The sequence below is a fragment of the Diplodia corticola genome (genome assembly GCF_001883845.1).
Source record: "Diplodia corticola strain CBS 112549 chromosome Unknown scaffold1, whole genome shotgun sequence".
In the NCBI taxonomy this organism is placed as follows: domain Eukaryota; kingdom Fungi; phylum Ascomycota; class Dothideomycetes; order Botryosphaeriales; family Botryosphaeriaceae; genus Diplodia; species Diplodia corticola.
The window spans coordinates 935,328-955,332 of NW_017971480.1; the positions used below are offsets into that span (position 1 = coordinate 935,328).

Consider the following 20,005-nt stretch of genomic DNA (forward strand, 5'->3'; position numbering starts at 1 on the left):
CCTCTTTAGTCGCGCCTCAAGTAGTCGACGAAGTGTACATCACCGCAACATATTTTGTGCTTCACAGCTAGATGTTTATGTAGTCTAAGGGTTGCTGAAGGGCGGGTGGAAATGGAATTGGAATATTCATATGGCGGCACCCTGCATTGGTAGATGCTTCTGCGCATGCTATCTTCTCTGCCCGCAACCAGCCTGTGTTGTCGAAGTGCTGACATTCTGTTAGCCACCGCTGCTAAGCGAAAGCGCCCGCTTCAGCAAAGGCACGGCAATGTCTTGTTCATCGCCAAAGAACCGTCCGAATCGACCATGTGCAGTCAAAGCCCTTCGGTCGTCAGGGCGTGCTAGGCCCGGTGGATTGGCTTGTTTTTGACAATCCTCTCGCCTTGGCGGTGGGTGTGTCCTGGTATGCCGTGGCGCATTCCTCAGCTCGAAGTAGCCTCCAGCATTCTTTTCCCGTGTGCCCTTACAACCCCATCCATGATGTCCCGCACGCGTTTGCAGCCGTCGACGCCCACGGCCAGCATAGCCTCCAGCCTGCTCATCTGCACCTTGGTTTCCATCACTAGCACGCTCACTTCTTCCCTCTGGCCCAGGCAGCCGATGGTCAAGAATGGAAGTTCTTGTTCTTCCAGGTTGTTGAGATCGAGCAACGGGTCGGCTTGTTCATCGTTCGCAGCATAGGAAGCGGTGGAACCAGCGGTGCAGGCAACGAGGTAGTCGCTCATGGGGATTCCAGCGTCGACGAGAGCGAGGGTGGCGGCATTGAGGCAGGCGGCCAGCAGTGAGCCGTCCTGGGACAGGATATGCAGCGATATGGAGATTGTGCTATGGGGATAGCGCTGGGTGTGCAGGGTCGACGCGAAGGCTTGGACGAGGGTGTGTTGCATTTCAGAGGTGCGCCTAAGCAACTGTCAGCGAGGACGTTCTCCGGGCGGCATGGCTTGCCAATGGCATACTTGTCGCCGCGACCCCGCCTCTTCCTCTCAATCCCACTGAAGCCGGCAAAGCCAATCTCGACCTCGATCTTGGCCTCGCCCTCGCGCTGGGCAGCAGAAACGCCTCCTTGGCGACGGCCCTCGGACGGACCGGTCACAGTGCATACGACTTTGGTGTTGCCGATCTCCAGGTACGACGAGCCGTCGGCGGCGGCCTGGGTGCTGATCTGGGCGTGGATGCGACGCAGCTCGTTCCAACGGCGGCCGTCGAGACGCAGCAGGGCGAGCGAGTAGGATGACGTGTCGAGAGGCATTGCTGCGGGACGGGCCGGGGCGGAGGACAAGTGAGGCAGCGAAGAGCGCGTGGAGTGGGTGCGGACGTGGTTTTGGCGGCGGGCACGACGTAGGGCTGAGCAAGATTTGGCGCGCGATGCACGGCTGATCTGCAGCGCTAGCGGCTAGTGCTTTTTCCTCCGGTCTGTGGAACTCTGCACCTTATTCTCTAATTATTGCTCTCTTCTAGCTGCCGACTTCTTAGGAAACGCGTTTGTTGTTTTTGCCGCCATCATAGGTGCGGCATGGACGTGGTCCCGGGACATGGCGTTGACTCCACGCGCCTCGGACACCCAGAGTCCCCTCGGTGCGTGGAAGGCCAACGGCGGCGTGCTGAGCCGCAAAGCACACGCTTGCAGCAATGCGTCGAGGGAGGAGACGGGGCCATGCCGGCGACAATGCTCCCGCTGCCGCTGCCGCATCTGGCGGCGGATTTTGGCGGAGTGGCTGCGCGACAGGCGGGCGTGGGACGGCCGTAGTGTGGTAGCAGAGGGCGGCTAGTACGGTGGGGCGGTGGGCGGTTCGCGCAGCACTACCGAGCCCGCCGAGTGGCAGGCCGGCCGCATCTTCTGCTGCGCGTCTCGCATGCCGTCCCCAAATCACCATGTCTCTCCATGTCAATTCATGACGCCGCCCTCCGCATTGGCCGCGGCCTCCTCCCTATTGCCCTCGCGGCCTCTCTCTACCTGTATCTCTATCCTCTGTTCCACCGCTGCTACTTCCCCCTCCCGCCTCATGTCGACACCACACACCCTTCCGACCTTCGAGTAGCCCCTTTCCGCCTACTAGCCCTCGGCGACCCGCAGATCGAGGGCGACTCCTCGCTTCCTGATCCCGATGCTCCCGTATTCCCCAGTCTCCTCGACTTCCGCCCACGGGTCCACGAGGTCGGCTTTGCCGAAGCCGCGCGCACTGCCGCTGCCACCCTGCTGCGCGACGATGTGCCGCGCCTGCTGAACGGCTACCGGAAACGCATCGATCTGTTCGGCAACGACTACTACCTCGCCCACATCTACCGCACTCTATACTGGTGGTCGGACCCCACGCACGTTGCTGTCTTGGGAGATTTGCTGGGTAGCCAATGGATTGCCGACGACGAGTTTGAGCGGAGGAGCGATCGCTTCTGGCACAGGGTCTTCCGCCATGGCCGTCGCGTCCATGACAACATCACTGCCACTCCACGCGTCGAGGATCTGGGCACGGACGCCGCCTGGAAGCGCCGCATCATCAACATTGCCGGCAACCATGACATCGGCTATGCTGGGGACATCAACGAGGACCGCATCCGCCGATTCGAACGCCAATTTGGCCCCGTCAACTGGGAGACAACCTTCCGTCTCCCGTCGTCCAATGTCACGACTTCGCAGTCGCTCAACGAGTCCCATCCCGAACTTCGCTTGCTCGTCCTGAACAGCATGAATCTCGACACACCCGCCGTCGACCTGAACCTTCAGAGCCAGACATACGACTTCATCAATGACGCCATCGGTCGCTCTCGCGCCGTCGAAGATCGCTCGACCTTCACACTCCTGTTGACCCACATACCTCTGCACAAGGAAGCCGGTGTGTGCGTCGATGCTCCCTTCTTCGACTTCTTCAACAACGACGAAGGCGGTGGGGTCAAGGAGCAGAACCACCTGAGCGATACGGCTTCCGAGGGCATCCTCCAGGGTATATTTGGCATGAGTGGTGACCTTGCCGCCCCGGCTCGTGGAATCGGCCGCAACGGTCTGATCGTAAACGGCCACGACCACGAAGGCTGTGATGTCTACCATCACCGCCCCAGGGAAGGGGACTCCTGGAAGGCTGTTCCTTGGGAGCAGTCTACTATCCTGACCCAAGATCGCGATCTTCCTGGTATCCGAGAGCTGACCCTCCGAAGTATGATGGGTGAATACGGCGGGTATGCTGGTCTGGTGAGTGTGTGGTTCGACGAGACCGCTGGGGAATGGCAATCGGACGTCACCATGTGTAGCGCTGGCGTTCAACACATCTGGTGGGCCGTGCATATTTTGGATCTCATCGCTGTAGGCTTTCTGGTCGGGGGCCTTTGTCTTCGCATCATGCCTAAGCCAAGAGCGAAAGCTATCAACGAAATCTCCGTCAGCAAGGGGGCCACCAAGCATGATTGAGTATACTAGAGATTGGTTGTATCGACAGCTTTGGAGGCAGATCTATGGATTGTCGGCTACGTTGTTCCAATTGGATTTTGTTATGACTGATTCATCAGAGCAGGGAGTGTGTTTTGTCTGTGCATCCTCATGTCTTTTATCATTTCGGGTTTACTATTTACTTGACCCTTAGGTTCGACGCCCACGCCGCCATGGTTTTTGAGTGTGTCCCTGCAATTGCCTTTCTTTGATTTGTATACGAAAGAATCAGGGCAGTATTGCCGTGTTACGGCGGGGAGGGTTAGGTTGCGTACTTATCAGGACGCCGCCAGCGCCGCGGCATGGGCCCGTGGGGATTGGAACGACGATCGGCGTTTCGTGGAGAAGCGAGCCATGCTTGGACAATTTGGTGGTTCATGACGCCGTCGGCTGTGACAGAGGCGCAGGTAGTGGCTGCCAATATTGACCGGCGGGAACAGACGAAGTGAATCAGCAAGAGGGTTGAACTCCATAGAAACTCATCCCAGGGCCCGGTGCATGTTGGGTCTTTGATCGAACCTTATATCAACATGCACATGTGCACGACGGGTTTATCTCTCGCTCCACAAAAGCCACTGTTGAGAGAAAGGCAAGATGATCAGCGGCAACTAGCCAAAGCGGGTGAGCGGCACGGCAGGCGTCGTGGGCACGAACAGATCCCGCGTGTTAGCGGCGTTTTGCGATCAGGATTATCATTAACTTTGCCCTATTGTTTAGGCCTTCGGCTCCTCGCCGGACTTCATGTCACTCTCCATCCAGGCCGCTCTGTTGGTCTCAATCTCCACCAAAGCATCTTGCGATGGACACTTTGTCGCAGCTACTGTCCGCTGTCTCAACAACGATGCTTCACCTCGCCACCCCACGCCACTGACCCCGAACACCACAAACCAGGACCGTAGGGTTTATTTCAAGCATATCGCATTTTTCCCAGATACTATCAAATCGAAACCGTGACCAACCCTCGAAACAACTTGATCAGCACCGATGAACAGACGCAGGGCTTTCTAAGGCTGTTCCTTCTTCCGCTCTATCGCAGCACGGCGCTCTCCTGATCACCCGGACGAAGACGTGGCGGAAAGGATCGACGGGGTCGAGCTGCTCGAAGACCTCGTAGACGTTGTCCCGAGAACGAACCCTTGAGAAACCGTCGAAACCACCGTAGCCGTCGCAGTCGTTGTAACCGGGCCCCCGCAGCAGACCTGCGGAGCAGTCGTGACCGAGCAGCCGTGCTCGCTACTGGACGACGATGACTTCTGTCGGCTGGAATGCCGAGATTCTGAGCTTTTCTCCGCGTGAGCCGAAGACGTGTGCGAGGCGACCTGGACTGAAATGCCGAGAATATCGAGGACAAGGCTGAGAGCAACCGTCTCCGTGACGGTGGTCACGGGGCTCGAGCTGCTGTTGGCCTTCACGGTGGCATTCTTTGAGCCGCTCGGAAAGTGTGTGACGGAACGAACCGCGCTGTGCTTGGCGTGTTTGGTCGAGGAGGGTGTGCCCGATGAGCTGGCATCACTGGTGGTCTGGCCGACCGCGAGGGTAGTGAAGAGGCTCACGAGAAAGGTCTTCTTGAGTAACATGATTGGAAAGGGCAGCCGGAGGCAACGGATGGCGAGGATCTCCGCGAAAACTTCCCAACTGTATCGTTGGAGCGAAGGTGGCTTGAGCAAACAACAAGCAGCAGTGGTCCCGGGACCTTGATAAGGACAGCCGCCGGGAATCAAGACAAGCAAACCCCTCTGGGAACGGAAGACAAACATCCATTCATCGGTGATGCGTGCAGGGAACGCTCTGTCAAGGGTAGGTGCCCTAGAAGCTGAAACGAGATAGGGTCGGATCAAGAGAAGATTTCCCTTTTGGCAGTCTCAAGACAAAGACTCCTTGGCGCTGCTCGGCTTCGTTGACTGCAGTTTTGTCGCCGGCGGAATGCCAAAGCAACTTTACCGGAATGCCGAGACTGTTTGCTTCGACCGTTTTCAGTGCCCGCTTCAACTCTTTGTGCGTCACCCTGATCATGCCCCCTCGCAAAAGGCCCATCTGCCATGTCTGGGATTCCTGAACAGTTTGTGATGAGATATCTCCAATACAGCCTTTCCACGCAATAAGTGACAAGGCGAACACCTGGGGCCACAAAGGATCTTGCAGATGTCAGCGATTATTCTTTCCTCTGTCGCCTCCATGATCAGTACTCTTGTAGCCGAAAGTTTTCTGCTGTGGGTCATGGAGATGGTAATTCACCAGCCTGGGGTCAGCCACAATAAATGGCGTCGTCTCATTTGAATACCATCAGCCGATATTGCATTTGGATCCGAGCATCCTCCCGGCACCACTATTGTTCTCACGCCGGCTGTGCTTGGCCATCCTCCAAAGCGGATCTTGAAAGGTCGAGCCTCGGGTCTGGACTTTTCCCCGCGCCCTGGTATTTATTCAGGTCTGTGGGCAGCATTGCGGCATCAGCGTCCCACTTCGTTCTGCCAACTACCTGGGCCTAGGCAACAACCATCTCGCGTGAAACCAAAAGCTGCTCTGACTTCTGCCCTCCACGACATGCCGTATACTCACTGTCGTCGACGCTCCAACGAGTCTCCGCCGTCGCTTCACCGCGTCACGCCCAGCGGAGACTTTGTTGACGTCGACAAGGTCGAACCCTGCGTATGCGTCGTTGGCGTGGGCTTCGTCGGCAAGAGTCTGCTCCGGGAATTCGGCCGTGTCTTCCGTTCGATTGGGTTCGACATCTCGGAGAAGCGTATCGATGAGCTCAGACGCTCGTTCAAGGGCCAGGAGAAGACGACGCTGACAACGGACAAGTCGATGTTGCGCACGGCGACTCACTATCTCATTTCCGTCCCCACGCTGCTGAAGGAAGACCGCACCGTCGACCTTTCGCACCTCGTCTCAGCTGTCCAGATGGTCCTGTCGGCCGCCCGGCCCGGTTGCGTCATCGTCATCGAGTCCAGCGTGTCCGTCGGCACCACCCGCCATCTCTTCTCGCGCTACAAGGGCGTATTCTATTGCGGAATGTCGCCGGAACGTGTCGACCCCGGACGAGTCTCGCCACCGGCCAAAGAGATCCCCAAGATCGTCTCCGGCTTGACGCCCAGGTCACTGAGCGTCATCCAGGCCGCCTACAGCAGGGCCTTCGACACCGTCGTCCCGGTCAGCAAGCCCGAGGTGGCGGAGATGACGAAGCTGTTCGAGAACTGCTACCGCATGGTCAACATAGCATACGTCAACGAGATGGCCGACGCAGCGCGCTCGCACGGCGTCGACCCGGACGAGATGATCGCGGCGGCGACTTCCAAGCCGTACGGCTTCACGCCGTTCCACCCCGGGCTCGGCGTCGGCGGCCATTGCATCCCGGTCAACCCGTTCTACCTCTTCGCCAACAACAGGAACCTCCCCGTTCTCGAAAAGGCGACCGCGAAGATGTGGCAGCGCCCCGCCAGGATCGCACGCGGCTTCCACAGACGCACCAGTTCGGCGCAGAAGGGTGCTCCCCCCCGCATCCTCGTCGTCGGCATGGGCTTCAAGCCTGGCCAGTCGGTTCTCTCCTGCTCGCCGGGTGTTGCTTTTGCCGAGAAGCTGCACAGCCTCGGGTGTGCCCGTCTTGCATTCTATGATCCGCTGGTCTCGAAAGAGCATCTGGGCTGGATGGACAAGCTCGAGGATGAGTGGTGGACACAGGAATATATCGATGCGAACTTCGACGCCGTTGCGATCTGTAACCGCCAGACCGGAGTCGACTTTGGCGTTGTGACGAAGCTCCAGAGAGCAAAGGTGCAAGAGTTGAAGTAGGGGGAGGGCGTAGCACGTCAGAGAATGGCGTCGTGCGGGTCGTCCAGCTGGTCCTCTATGATCTGCGCGCGTTCGCCTGGCGACAGCATGCCGGCTTCTCCCTTTTCGGCTGCCTGTTCTGCTTCTGAAGTGGCGGCCGGTGCGGAGCTGGCCGTCACACCGCTCATACCCCAAACTGAAAGACATCAAGTCAGCTTCGTCTTGTTCGCACGAATGGTTCGGTCGTTTCGTACCTTGACTTCCCAAGTTTCTGGCCACTTTAGTAAATACTGCCAGGGACACAAGAGGCGATATGCACTTGTTGATACAATATCCAATGAAAAGTTTATGCGCACGCTTTCTTAGCTCGGCCTCGAGGCAGAAGACGGAAAACATGAACCACATTGTAGGAAGCTGGCTTACAATCAGCAAGGGGATGATTTTGATGAAGCTGAACCCCTGCGTGAGACCCTTCACGAACAAGATGGTGTTCAAGATGCGGTAGTACACGAAGCTGAGACGAATGACCTCTACCGACGCGGCAATCCGGGTGATGAGGATCATCTTCTCGCCCATCCAATAGAAGTAATTGTTGAAGTATGCGTTGGATCCCCAGCGGCGACGCTGGCTCAGATAGTGCTGCAGCGATTGGGGCGCGACCGTCTCGCTAACGGCTTCGGGCACGAAGAGCGTGTGGAGTTTCTTGCCTTGCGACAGCATCGAGTAGGTGAGTCTCCGGTCCGTGCCCTGAACGCTGCTGTCTCAGCGTCTGTATTGGTGCTCGCTGCAAAGACCACTCACAAGATATTGGACCTGATGGTGAATCACCGGGTATATCGTTATTGGTTCCGCGTATTTTCGAATCGCGCCGGCCATCTCTTCGCGCACCGCAATCATTGTGATGCAACCTGGCAAGCAAGTCACCTTTCCGATGAATCCTTCCGCCCTTCGGCGAACGTATTGGCCAAATGTGTACTTTGAGCTTGTCAGCCAAGCCCTACCCCTCGTCACGCTCGACCTACCTGGAACTGCTGGTAGAGATTCCAGAACGACCATTCGAATCCAGGTTCCAATTCGACCAAGACCAGGCCACATGCAGCGATGGCGTCCTTATCCCTAGCAAGCGCATTGGCAAGGGAGGCCACGGCCCCTTTGTAGATGGTGCTGTCTGCATCGGTGCAAAATACCTGGGGTGAAATCTGAGCAACGTCGACACTCGACCACCAGGATTGAACGTACCATGTCGAAATTTTGGAAATTCTGACCCTCGGTCAAGATTGGAAGAACGTCTCTCCATAGTTCCTCCCTCAACAGCTGAGTGTACAGGGGCGAGTTGTGGCGTGGGTGATTGAACAGATCATGGCAGAGAACCAGCGAGTCCTTCTTGCCGCTATTCTTGACCTTCTCGATGACGATGACGGGCACATCCTCCATAAAGCCTGCTTTGATCTGTAAGACGCCCCGCTTGTGTTTCAGGGAGATGTACGGTCTCTCGAACTCCCTGATTACTCTGGTCATATGGCTCTTTACGTCTCTGTGCCTGCCGTCCAGCAATACAACCATGACCTGGCGGTGCGGTTCGACGTCGTTGTCTCGCAACGAGTATATCGTCTTGACAATTTGCTCTTCGCTCTCTGAATAAGCGGGAATGAGGGTGAGTATCCATTGCCGAGGAACTGGAGCCAACGGTTTGAAGTATCTGTAGATTCTCCGGGAGAGGAGTCCGAGGGCGGAGATGATGACGGACAGAAAGTCCTTGCTCTTGATGAAAAGGATGAAAACAAACACAAACATGCCTTCGTGGGCGAATATAGCGACGGCGGCACATGCAAGGTTCAACGACAAAATCGTGGTGAAGAAGAAGATGCGTTGGTTTCGCAGGTCCTTTGGTCCGAGTATTCGGGCGGGATCCACAGGGTCTTCGATCTCCGGGTAGCCACAGCCCGCAACTGTATCTTCGAAACGGACAGCGTTTGGCGCTTCCTTTTCGCTTTCCGTGATTGCGTCTTCCGGGCCGGTGATGTATCCCTCCTGGCTGCTCTGCGTACATGTGACGAAAGATATCGCCGTCGACGTTGGAAGAGTCGAGCTTCCTGTTTCATACGAGTCTTCTGTGCTTGACTGGCTCCGGCTGATGTTGACGCCATCACGTCGTTCGGGTACCTTCACTTGGGCATCAAAGTACTCCTGGGAGCTGGCGTCGCTACAAGTAGGCTGCGGCTCATAGCGTCGATCGCGATGCGATTTGTAGCTCCCGTGTGTGGATCGACCCTGCTCAGCGGGAACTCCGAGATGTGCATCAGGGTCGAAGTAGAGGGTGGACGCGAGAGACGGGGTTGGGGTAGGTTGAGCTGCACGGAGCAACTCGGGTGTGCTTGGCCGGCGTTTTTGATGGCGATTGAAGGGTTCATGACAATCACGAACAGACGAGGAGACTCCATCCGACAAGGCGCTCATCAATTCGCCCCCAACTGATGGATCCTGTGCACCAGCTTCAACGGAGTCATTGACGGTTTGGTAGAGTGGCGGTATGAAGGCACTTGGCAGTGGGGACAGGACGGCGAGATCAGGCAAAGAGAGTAGATTAAGAATGCTACATCAAACTCGGAAACGGCCGGGGTCGAGTAGAAGAGGCAAATGGCAAATGACGGCTAGGGGGCTTCCAAGACATTCTTCGTGTAGGCGAGGAAGTTGAGTCCGTTCTCGGCAGTGGTGGCCAAGCCGCGCGAGCCATCCCACAGAGCCACGCCGCCGAACTTGTCCGGGTTGAAACGCTGCAGATTTGCTTTGCGAGCCTGTTCTATGGCGTCGGCAAAGTCTTCTGGGCGTGCAAAGCCGCTGTTGTTGTTATCGAACGACAGGCCGGACAGACAAAATTTGGGAAAGGCGGCTTCGGGCTCAGGCATGGAGGTATACCACTTGTCCAAGCTCGTGGCAAAGCCCTTTGTTCCGATGGAGCAGCCTTGGGAGTTGTAGAAGCGCACGAAGATGAAGTCAACGAGAGCGAGAGTCTTGGGCCCGATGGTGCGGTTAGTAAAGGCACACAGCGGAGCAGCAGAGATCCACATGGGTTTGGAAGCAGTAGCAAGCAGAGAGCGCAGAGTCTTGACAAACTGGTCGTAGTTGGAAGGCGAGCCGACTTCGTGGTCTGCAGCAGTGAGCATGAGGCAAGGGGGGGCCAAGGGGGCAAACGCAGGACACGCACCGATGTCAAAGCCGTCGACGGCGACCTTGCCCAAGGGACGCAAGTCTGGGGTATCTGAGCCCTCTCCAAACAGCTGCCATAGCATGTGAGCTGCGTCTTGGGCATCCTGGCCGCCTCCGTCGCCGTCGAAGGAGGTGTTGGAGGAGGCTCCGCCAATGCTGACGAATATCTTCTTGCCAATGTCCTGGCACTTCTGCACCTGCGCAGCCAGTTCTGGGCAGGTTGCGAGGCCGGGCGCGACGGCGGAGTTGGCCGGACGCTTTGCAGGGCAGATCCAAGGGCCAAAGTCGATGGTGGGATAGCCAGCCGTGGCGTTGAAATCACGGATGAAGCCCAGAATCACCACGTCGACGGCTGACTGCAGGCAAAGCTCGTCCAGGCGTGCATAGCGGCCGGATGACTGAGCATAGTAGACGAAGAGGTTAGTCGTGGCATTCGGGTTGAAGACGGCGCACGACAGCGGGGGCAGGAGGGCGGCTGCGAGCAGAGCGGATGGAAGCAGGTTCAACATGGTGGTGGTGCAGCCGAGGGCGGCGCAGGCTCACAGGCGGGCTGCAGGCAGGAAGGAGCAGACAGCATGGCGAGCGTCAGCCGCATGCGACGAGAGGTGACAAGGACCTTGTCGCAAACGGGGTGGCGGGCTCGCATCCAGCTTCCGCGCACGCGTCTCTTTGTCGCGTCGCGGCGGAGATAAAGCCGGAGCGGCGGCCGTGGTTCACTGGCAGCAAGGCAACACGCAATGAAGCTGCAACGCAAGGAAAGGGCGCGGCGCAACTCGCTGGAGATACTCAGGGACGCGGTGGCGCCGTCGATCGGCAAGGCGGGGCGGATGGCGGCGCAGAAGACCAAGGCGCTGTTTGCGATGGCAGCGCGGCTGGCAAAGGCGAGCGTGGGCGAGGGCCCGGCGGTGGTGCACCTGCACCCGGAGCGGGCGCGGCGTGGGTCGACGTACAGCGAGGTGGATGCATTGTACCAGAACGGGTCGTGCTGAGGGACGGGGGCCGGGAGACGAGGGACGAGGGAGCAGGGCGCGAAGATGGTGTTGCTGTTGCAGGCTCAACGTCGGGTAAGCGTGTGAAACCCGCCACACCGCGCGCTGCCCAGTGGCTGACGCTGCTATAGTTTCAGCTGCCTATAATGTTTCGTTTGCTCGGTTTAGTGGAGCCCATCTCGGCCTTTCGCATCAAGCACATCCACCCGTTTGTTTGCAATGTGATTTCAAGACTACTGCCTCCAAATGTATGTACAGAGAATGGGACTCCAGCCGCCGCGCCGCGCGCGCCTACACCACCGGCCACCCGCTGGAGAAGTCGATCGTGTTCCATCCGAACTGCTTCTGCCCGTCCGAGTACCCAATCGTCGTGTCGACTGCATTCACGTCAGCTGCATGTTCACCCCGCCCCGTGCCGTGGTAACTCACCGTAGTGGTAGTAGAGAATCGGGCCGTACGTGGGGTCGTCGTAGACTCCCTGGCCTCCGGGTCCTGTTGTGGTGCCGCGCGTTAGCCTTGCCTCCCTGGAGCCCCACACCCTGCCCGCGCCGCGCCTTACCGTACACCGTGCCGTGCGATTCCAGCACCATCGTGCCGCCGCCGTTGGTGCACGACACGCCGTTCTTGTCGACAAACCCGCCCGTGGCCGACGACGACCGGCACACCAGGACCTTGTACTCGTCTCCCGCCGCCGGCCGGCTCGTGTCGTACCCGCAGCATGTGCCCTTGGAGTAGAACAGGTAGTAGTAGCTGCCGTACTTGAACATGAACGGGCCCTCGATCGCCGTGTCCGCCGCGTCGTACGCCACCTGGTACGCCGAGCTGCTTGCTGCCGTCGGCGTGCCCTTCATCTGCACCTGGTAGAGGTCCTTCCAGAACGACCCGAACGTCAGGAGGTATGTGCCGTCCGCGTTGATCAGCGCCGGATCTGCGCGCCGCGTCAGTCGCCATTATTCCCGAGACAACAGCGTCGTGGGGTCGCCACTCGCCGCCCTGTCTTACCGATCGCGTTGTACGCCTTCGTCGAGTCCGACTTGATGCCTGTGCTGCCCACGTCCGTCCAGCTCCCCACGTCCATCGTCGACGACCGCGCCAGGCCAATCGCCGAGCTCTGCGACCCAAACGTGCTCACCGAGTAGTACAGGTAGTACAGGCTTCCGATCAAGTGGACGCTGGGCGCCTGTGTGCTTCAGTCAGCCGTCTGCGTCGTCATCAGTCCACACCGACTTCAACCTACCCAGAGATCATCGCTGCCAGCAAGGTCGATGGAAGAACCGTCCGGGAGAGCAGCCCCCTGGTAGGTCCATGGTCCCGTGATGTCCGGCGCCGTGTGGACAGCGATCTTGCCGCCTGGACCATGGTGGTCAGCACCCGAGACAGTCAAGGGTGAAGGTCAGCCTTACCCGTCGAGAAACGGAAGTAGGTGCCGTCAGAGCGGCGGATGATCGAGGGGTCATGCGTGTTTACGCAAGTCCCTGAGCAGGCGCCAGGGTTGGCATATCCGCTCACCAGGGTAGGGAGGAGAGGGAGGAAGGAAGTGACGAAGATCTTCAAGTTGAACATGGATGCAGCTGCTTTGAAACTTTTGGATTTTCAGATTGACTTTCCGGCGAGAGTCTGCGAGACGGTGGCGGTTTATCAATGGCTGGCCGTCCATGGCCCAAGAGCGGCGGCAGCGCGGATGCGCATGCAGGATGTGGCACCAACCATCTAGACGAGGCGGTGGCGCTGGACCCAGTATGCGTCTGCAACGATATCCTTTCAATTTGCTTTCCCCCGGGAGGCATAGGATAGTGGGCTGGAGCCATGTCGAGCCATGTCGCGCCGGGGTGGCTTGCGGGCGTTCCAAAACATGCCCCGATACGAGCCCACTGACGGCCCGTGGCAGAATCCATGTCCGGCGGCTCCTCGTCTGGAGGTCCGGACGGTCATGCACTTGGTGGAACATGTTTGACACCTCCCAATCCCCGGGCCCCAAAAACGGCCGATTGGAGGAATTTAACATCAGATGATGTGGTACCCTACCCGCCGCACCCGACGGTCGCCTCGGCCCGGTCAGCGTCAGCAACCGCCCACGTTTCGGGCGCAGTCCTTCAGCCCACCGGGTGGGCGTGAAACAACCCCTTGGGTGTTTGGCGCGGTCGACGCAGAGCTTATAAGGGCGGCGAAAGTGGGGGAGGGGAAACGTGGAAACCCACGAACCACACAGCAGCAGTGAGCAGACCGTTCGTGACGGCGTTGTTAACCGACAGTCAGCAGCGCAGAACAAACAAGGCTGTGGGTCGTGAGGTGCAGCTTGCAGGATCCAGTGGGTATGCGGGGAAACGTGGTACCTACGGTACAGCCGGGAAGTGTCTGGGATTAAGGTTAAATCGTTGCTAGGAAAGTCAGCGAGGGGAGCCTGTGTGCCTGTGTGCCTGTGTGCCTGTGAGCCTCCCGTACCGTCCCTGGGTGGCAAGCGAGACCGGCTAACGCCCTTGGGAAGGCCCACGTCCTCGATTCCAGCGGCCCCTCTACGGTCTATGCAGCCAATCATCCGCCCAGCCACCAGACCCGCCCAATCCGAGTGCCTCCATGGATCATTGCCCTTGGCAGCAATGCACTCCTTTCTCCAAATCCCTACCCGGTCCATATGCGCGAATCCGTCCGTTGCGATACGGCACATTGCACTTTGGAGAAAGTCGCCGTCGTGATTCTCTGCCCGACTGCGCCCCCGTGCGTCCTAGCTGTGCCCACGCTGGACGTATGTACCCTCGCCATTGGTTGCCTTGCCGTCCACGCTGCGGCTTGGGAATATTGCATACTTTTGACCCTCGCATGTCGACCTTACCGAGACATGGATGCTTCCACAAACGGACCGTGAGAAACCTAGCAATGTTCAAGCCATCAGCCCGCATTTGGTGCCAACTCCGGATGAAGAACCTGCCATACGATGTCCATGTCAAATAGATGGGGAGGGAAAAAAAAGCGTCTTGTCCTTCCAAATCAATTCCGAGTTGGACTTATTAGCAGCCTCCTGTCCTTCTCCATCAGTACTATACTACACGCGGCTGCTGAAATTTCAGCAAAGTCTTGTAGGAACACTGACAAATGAGCCCCGGTTCTGCCCTGGCTGTGTTTCGGGAGTTTGTGAGACTCGCTTGGGTCCAAGACAAAGCGTCGAACGCCAGCCGATCAGTGAGACGACGCTGATGCCGGCAGGTAAGAAACAAGAACGAGGGTTTGATTGAAGACAAGTTGATGAAGGCAACGTAGCAAGACAAGATATAAACTAGCCAACCGACAGCATCGCTGCGGAATTGGCCAACACTCCGAAAGCAGATACTCCGGCTAATGCAACTCGAAACAAGACCAAAATGCCTGGCAGCCTTGGCTGCCTTCTTTGGGTATCACCATCGTCAACTAGTACCTAGGTGCTTCCAGCAGCCTGGGCCTCCTCGCGCTTTTCCTTGTTGCATTCCTTCTCTTCTGGATCCTCTTTCTTTGGACTGTTCGGTTGGGTCGATGCCTTACTGCCTCTCCGTGGAAACGTTCCGTCCCCTATCGGTGTGTTCGCCTGACTGCCAAGCAGGTGTTGAGGATACTTTTGCAGGTCCTTGGAGCTGGTGGAAAATGTGCTCACCACAGGCGTGTAGTATTCCGAGGTCCCGCTCTGCCCGCTGGCGTCGCGGCGGTGATGGTGGTTTTGCGTGGGCGTCAGCGCCTCGCCCGGCGGACTCGTGAGAGCGGCATGATTCGCGTCGGCTTCGTTGTTGATTTCAGTCATGTGATCCTCCGCAAATTGTGCTCCGTTCATCAAACCGTTCCAGCCGCCCTCGATGTCCCGAAGGAGCCGCACGTATTCTTCCGGCACTAGGCCGGACTCTCCGGTGCGTGGATCTTGTGCGACAAGCCAACCTTGGCCGTGGCGGTAACTGACCAGGATAATCTGTCCTTCTGTAAGCGGCAGTTCATTGTCGTTTTCGCGTTCAAAGTCAAACAGTGCAACGGCCTTGCCGTGCATCTCTTCGTCAGGAGAGGCTATGGTAAACTGGTAATCCCGCGAGTACCGGCTCTCGTCTGCATATCCCCCTTGGGACGATGTCTCGGACACGTCGTCCTCCGATCCGTACGCCAACCCATCCTCGTCCGTGTAGCTCGGGCGCCGGCCCTGCAACGATGGGACCGACAGCCCGCCTGGATTGCCCTCGTCGCCAGCCGGATAAGTAATATATTCACCGCCTGGGCCATTCGCCGCCTCGTCGAAGTCGCTAACATAAAAGTTCCGGGTTCCATCGCCATTTGTCGAGTGGTAAGAGCCCCGCCGTGCACCCCGATCTACACTACGGCCCCGATCGCTGTCGAATCCGACGAAATTGGACTTGTGTTTCCGGTGGCGCGCACTCGTGACCACCGGGCTGTGGAGGTCTTCGTCCTCGCTCCACGGCGGCCCGTCGCCGAAGCTGGTCGAGGGTAGTTGTTCGCCCCGGGGCTCCCACGACGTCAGCGACCAGCCACCTCGCGAGCCATCCCACGAGAGCGACGGATCCGACACGCGTCTGCTTTGTGCTTCGCTAACGGGGGTTGACGACTCGGAGCGTTGTTCGGGCAGCGGGCCGTAGAACAGGGGGCTGAAGGGCGGGTATGCGAAGTCGCGGACGAGGGTGTAGCTGAGGCTGGAGTGGAAGATGGGGTAGGCCGTCGACTGCGGGCGCGATCGAGGAGGAGCGGCCGACACCTGTGACATGGTGGAGAGGCGGTTTTTGGCATACGAGGTGGGTCGTGAGCTGGAGGCATTGGGCGGTTGCGCAGGCGGAGACGTTATCAACGGAGGCAGCGCATTGGCCGATTGCGAATTCGGCGGCGACTGCGGGGCCATCTCCTGCGAACCCGAGTCCTGCGAGGTCTGAGGGGAGACAACCGCAGCCATGAGCGCGCCGGGAATGCGCGCCGGGTCGACGCAGCAATGGCGCGTACGCGCGGCGTGTGTAATGCGAGTGTCCGGGCTGCGCTGCGACTCGTCTCCCCGGGGCAGGCGGCCGCGGTGAGGTGTTGGGAGGACAACGGACGGCGCGGCGGCGGTGGGCTACGCGGTAGAGAGGCGTCGAGGGTTGGCGCGTGTTGTCGGCGGCGGCACGAGCTTGGGGTCGGCACAGCGAATGGCGCGAGGGGCGCGGGGCGCGGGGCGGTGCTGGAGGGCGTGGCCGTCGCGCGCAGGCGGGCGGACGGGGCCAATGGAATCGGCGCCGGGGGGTTGGCCGGGGCCTGCGAGGGCAGACAGCAAGGCTCGGGTGGGTGTTGAGCGGTGGTGGTGATGGATTTGTGGGCTGTCAGGCCTGAGCGGAGGCGGCCAAGGGTTGCTCCAGCCGGGCGCTAGCAGTGACAGCCGCGCGGGCTTGTCGGCAGGGCAAGGCTCGGGGGGTGCGGGCGCTGGGGCAGGCTGGACGTGGCCGGGACTCGAGCGGTGGTGCTGGGGAAGGCGCTGAGGGCATGCGATGCGACCAAGACGCCCCGAGACTTCGAGACGCAGGCGGGCTTGTGTTGTTCGGGGGCTAATAATAGATCGGCCGTTTCAGAATGCTGAGCACCGCTGATCAGGAGCCTCGCAGCACCGTACCGCCTGACAACCAGCACACGACAAAACCATCTTGCCAGCCCCGTCGCCGGCGAGCGCCCGCCACCGCTCGCCCTCGTCGTCCGCCGCCGGCACGGACTCGCTCGCCCAGCGCCCAGACCCCGCCTTCGTCAGCGCGCGACCGCCTTCGACAGCGCCCGCGATGATGCAACGCCCCCTCGCGCCATTGGCCAGCTGCCGCGCAAACTCGCCGCTGCCCGCCTTAGCCTGGCGTTAGTCTCGCGCTCAACGCTGCTGTAACTGAAGCCAAAGCCGCCCCGGCCCAAGCGAGGCGCCCGGACCGCTTCACGTGACCTTCCCGCCGCCGCTCAACTTCACCACCGCCGCCTGCGCGTCCCATTCCTGCGCGTCAACAGCTTTTCCAGGTACGTGTCCCCCGCCACCCCCGCCTCGCCCTCTGCCAACCCAACGCGCCCTTTCATGATGATACCCTTTATTGGAGCTGTCCTATCCCCATGAGGAGACACCACTACCGTATACGCAAATTTTCTGAACGCCTCAACACGCTATCCCGCGTCTCAACCGCGCCATCTGCACCACGCTGACGACGTCATACAGCCTCATCACCCACTGCGCCATGTCTGCCGATCCACGGCTGCGCGGTAAGGCTGCGCCCGCGCCGCCGCCGGCGCCGCCGGCTAATGAGTCCACCGACTCCCCCGTCGTGGCCGTCGACGGTGCTCCGCCGGTAATGCAGTCCGCACCCAGCAGTGATCCTGACAGCAGCTACAAGCTCAAGTTCTGTACCGTGTGTGCCAGCAACAACAACAGGTATGTCTCACAGCTGTCGGGGAGGAGGCTGCCACAATGGATACCCGCCAAAAAGAGCCCTCGCGCATTGTAGATATACCACGCCATCAATTCACATCTGTGCATCCATTCGCATGTGCTCTTGCTTCCTGCTCTCCCGTGTCTCGTCTTGCGTGCTCAAAACTAACGCAGCCTGTCTTCCGCAGATCCATGGAAGCCCACCTGCAACTCTCCACCGCCCATTACCCCGTCATCTCGTTCGGCACCGGCTCTCTCGTGCGTCTACCTGGTCCCAGTATATCCCAGCCAAACGTCTACGCTTTCAACAACACCACCTATGACGCCATGTATCGCGAACTCGAGGGCAAAGATGCTCGACTGTACCGCGCCAACGGTATCCTCAACATGCTTGATCGCAATCGCAATACCAAGCGCTATCCTGAACGTTGGCAAGACTGGCGTGTCGGCGTACCCCGTGTCAATCACAGTGAAGATAAGGGTGCCGTTGGAGTCGAGGGTGGTGTGGTGGATGTCGTCATCACTTGCGAGGAGCGTTGCTGGGATGCCGTCGTCGATGATTTGCTCAACAGAGGCAGTCCGCTCAATCGTCCTGTCCACGTCTTCAACGTCGATATCAAAGACAACCATGAAGAGGCTCTCGTAGGTGGCAAGGCCATTCTCGATCTAGCTACCAGACTCAACGATGCCGCCAGGGAGGAAAGAGCATTGAAGGGTCCTCAAGGTTGGAATCAAGGCCAAGGTAGTGCCAGAATCGGGTTTGATGAGCGTGTCCCAGATATTCTTGGCAGTTGGCAGGAAAAATGGCCGAATCTGCCAGCACTCTGGACTCTTGCATGGTTCTAGCACGACTAGCAGTTCTTTCATTGCAAGGCGTTTGGTGTTTGGGGTAGGCTACATTTGATGATTAGATGACTATGGACTTTTTGTATCCGTGATGAATGGTAATGCGGTGTTGAGACTGTTGTGAATCTACACTATAGTACATGCGGAGAAAAAGGTTTGGGGTTTAAAAGTGCTACTCTTGTTGTATGTCTTGGCAGCAATTCTTTTTTTTTTTCATGCAGGACCGTGTTTCTTTGGCCATGACTTTTGCCTTTGCACAGAGCGCGGCATTGGCGTTGCGGCTAGCGGGGATTAGTCAACGGCGTGAATTAGTGACTCGGCGTGGTTTCTGCGACAACCGCCGCGGCGTTTCACGACGCGTTTCATGATGCGCGCCCACAATCGCCCACGATCCCATATTCCGCCCTTGTTCGCTCATGTCTGCGGAACCACGCCTCGTCGCGGTGATGAATTCATCGTCTGGTGCCTCATGAGACGATTTTTGGGACGTCATAGCGAGTTAGTGATGGATGAAGTCGTGAAACCGCAGGTGAGGTCATGCAGTCCGTGAAAGCGTAATCACGCTTTCACCAAACTTCGCTCACTCAGGAATGGAGTAGTAGTCTGTGCCACTCGGTCCAAAGAAATGTAGAGTGACCGGGCATGTTTGACGTCCAATGGAAATTAAAGATAGCTGCCGTAACAGCCGCGAGATAGTAACATGGGAACCACGAGACGGCGGTTCTAACAGCACTAAACTCAAAGGGACTAAATCATGAGATGATCCAGCTGCCCCACCTCTAGAACCATCCGACAGTGAGTGGAATCGGTGTACGTTGACGCTCGCGTGCTGAGAACGGGACACTGAAGTGGCGACAGGATGGAGTGGCATTGATGTGCTTGTGCTTCGTCCGTCTGAGAAATCACTGTATTGGAAGGTATAGCCCCGAACATTCGCTTGCTTCACTTTAGTTGCAGTGAGTTTGCGTTGGGTGTTGTGCGTCGAGGAGGTGAGCCTGGTGTTTGGTCATATTCGAGCCCGTTCTAAATCTTCCACTAACACACCGAACCTCTTGTCGGCCCGTCGGACACTCTCATTCTATTCTAGTACACAACGTTACTCAATTATTTACAATCATGGCCACTATTAAATCCTAACCTACAACTACAAGAGCTCTTCATCCAAAATTCTCCTACGGCCGGGGCGTTTCCTGAAAAAGAAAAAAAAAGGCTTTTGGTCACGGCGCTATTAAAGTTAAGAGCGTTGAGAATTTTCTTATCTACGCTTTCATTAAACTCTCGCAAGCACACCACTATCTATTTCCATTGAGTTGCAACCATTGCCAGCATTCGAGAAAACTCACAACTCAAGCCCCACGAAACTCCCTCACCCCTAAACCCTTCCAATACGCA

At 58.3% G+C, this 20,005-nt stretch overlaps 9 protein-coding genes across 9 annotated transcripts; 3 read left to right on the forward strand and 6 right to left on the reverse strand.

Annotated features, from left to right (window-relative positions):
• Nucleotides 1-422: 422 nt before the first annotated feature.
• Nucleotides 423-1,249, reverse strand: BKCO1_1000294 (ribosomal protein s5 domain 2-like protein; the record flags this gene model as incomplete). The annotated part of the gene is made up of 2 exons (XM_020269675.1): nt 423-900; nt 957-1,249. 2 exons carry the CDS (start codon nt 1,247-1,249, stop codon nt 423-425), a joined length of 771 nt encoding a protein of 256 aa, XP_020135284.1.
• A 633-nt stretch (nt 1,250-1,882) lies between these two features.
• BKCO1_1000295 (polarized growth protein) lies at nt 1,883-3,400 on the forward strand (the record flags this gene model as incomplete). Its single annotated transcript, XM_020269676.1, has 1 exon — nt 1,883-3,400. One exon carries the CDS (start codon nt 1,883-1,885, stop codon nt 3,398-3,400), a length of 1,518 nt encoding a protein of 505 aa, XP_020135283.1.
• A 1,070-nt stretch (nt 3,401-4,470) lies between these two features.
• On the reverse strand, nt 4,471-4,995 carry BKCO1_1000296 (uncharacterized protein; the record flags this gene model as incomplete). Its single annotated transcript, XM_020269677.1, has 1 exon — nt 4,471-4,995. One exon carries the CDS (start codon nt 4,993-4,995, stop codon nt 4,471-4,473), a length of 525 nt encoding a protein of 174 aa, XP_020135282.1.
• Nucleotides 4,996-5,962: 967 nt separating this feature from the next.
• On the forward strand, nt 5,963-7,210 carry BKCO1_1000297 (udp-n-acetyl-d-mannosamine 6-dehydrogenase; the record flags this gene model as incomplete). The annotated part of the gene is made up of 1 exon (XM_020269678.1): nt 5,963-7,210. The coding sequence occupies one exon, from the start codon at nt 5,963-5,965 to the stop codon at nt 7,208-7,210; it is 1,248 nt and encodes a 415-aa protein (XP_020135281.1).
• A 17-nt stretch (nt 7,211-7,227) lies between these two features.
• Nucleotides 7,228-9,646, reverse strand: BKCO1_1000298 (glycosyltransferase family 2 protein; the record flags this gene model as incomplete). The annotated part of the gene is made up of 5 exons (XM_020269679.1): nt 7,228-7,385; nt 7,444-7,936; nt 7,991-8,164; nt 8,212-8,376; nt 8,429-9,646. 5 exons carry the CDS (start codon nt 9,644-9,646, stop codon nt 7,228-7,230), a joined length of 2,208 nt encoding a protein of 735 aa, XP_020135280.1.
• Nucleotides 9,647-9,840: 194 nt separating this feature from the next.
• On the reverse strand, nt 9,841-10,905 carry BKCO1_1000299 (glycoside hydrolase; the record flags this gene model as incomplete). The annotated part of the gene is made up of 1 exon (XM_020269680.1): nt 9,841-10,905. One exon carries the CDS (start codon nt 10,903-10,905, stop codon nt 9,841-9,843), a length of 1,065 nt encoding a protein of 354 aa, XP_020135279.1.
• Nucleotides 10,906-11,676: 771 nt separating this feature from the next.
• On the reverse strand, nt 11,677-12,948 carry BKCO1_1000300 (glycoside hydrolase family 43 protein; the record flags this gene model as incomplete). Its single annotated transcript, XM_020269683.1, has 6 exons — nt 11,677-11,762; nt 11,815-11,877; nt 11,945-12,313; nt 12,388-12,565; nt 12,623-12,735; nt 12,789-12,948. The coding sequence occupies 6 exons, from the start codon at nt 12,946-12,948 to the stop codon at nt 11,677-11,679; spliced, it is 969 nt and encodes a 322-aa protein (XP_020135665.1).
• Nucleotides 12,949-14,794: 1,846 nt separating this feature from the next.
• On the reverse strand, nt 14,795-16,294 carry BKCO1_1000301 (sh3 domain-containing protein; the record flags this gene model as incomplete). Its single annotated transcript, XM_020269684.1, has 1 exon — nt 14,795-16,294. One exon carries the CDS (start codon nt 16,292-16,294, stop codon nt 14,795-14,797), a length of 1,500 nt encoding a protein of 499 aa, XP_020135664.1.
• Nucleotides 16,295-17,576: 1,282 nt separating this feature from the next.
• Nucleotides 17,577-18,613, forward strand: BKCO1_1000302 (rna polymerase ii subunit a domain phosphatase ssu72; the record flags this gene model as incomplete). The annotated part of the gene is made up of 2 exons (XM_020269685.1): nt 17,577-17,770; nt 17,956-18,613. The coding sequence occupies 2 exons, from the start codon at nt 17,577-17,579 to the stop codon at nt 18,611-18,613; spliced, it is 852 nt and encodes a 283-aa protein (XP_020135667.1).
• Between the last annotated feature and the right edge of the window lie 1,392 nt (nt 18,614-20,005).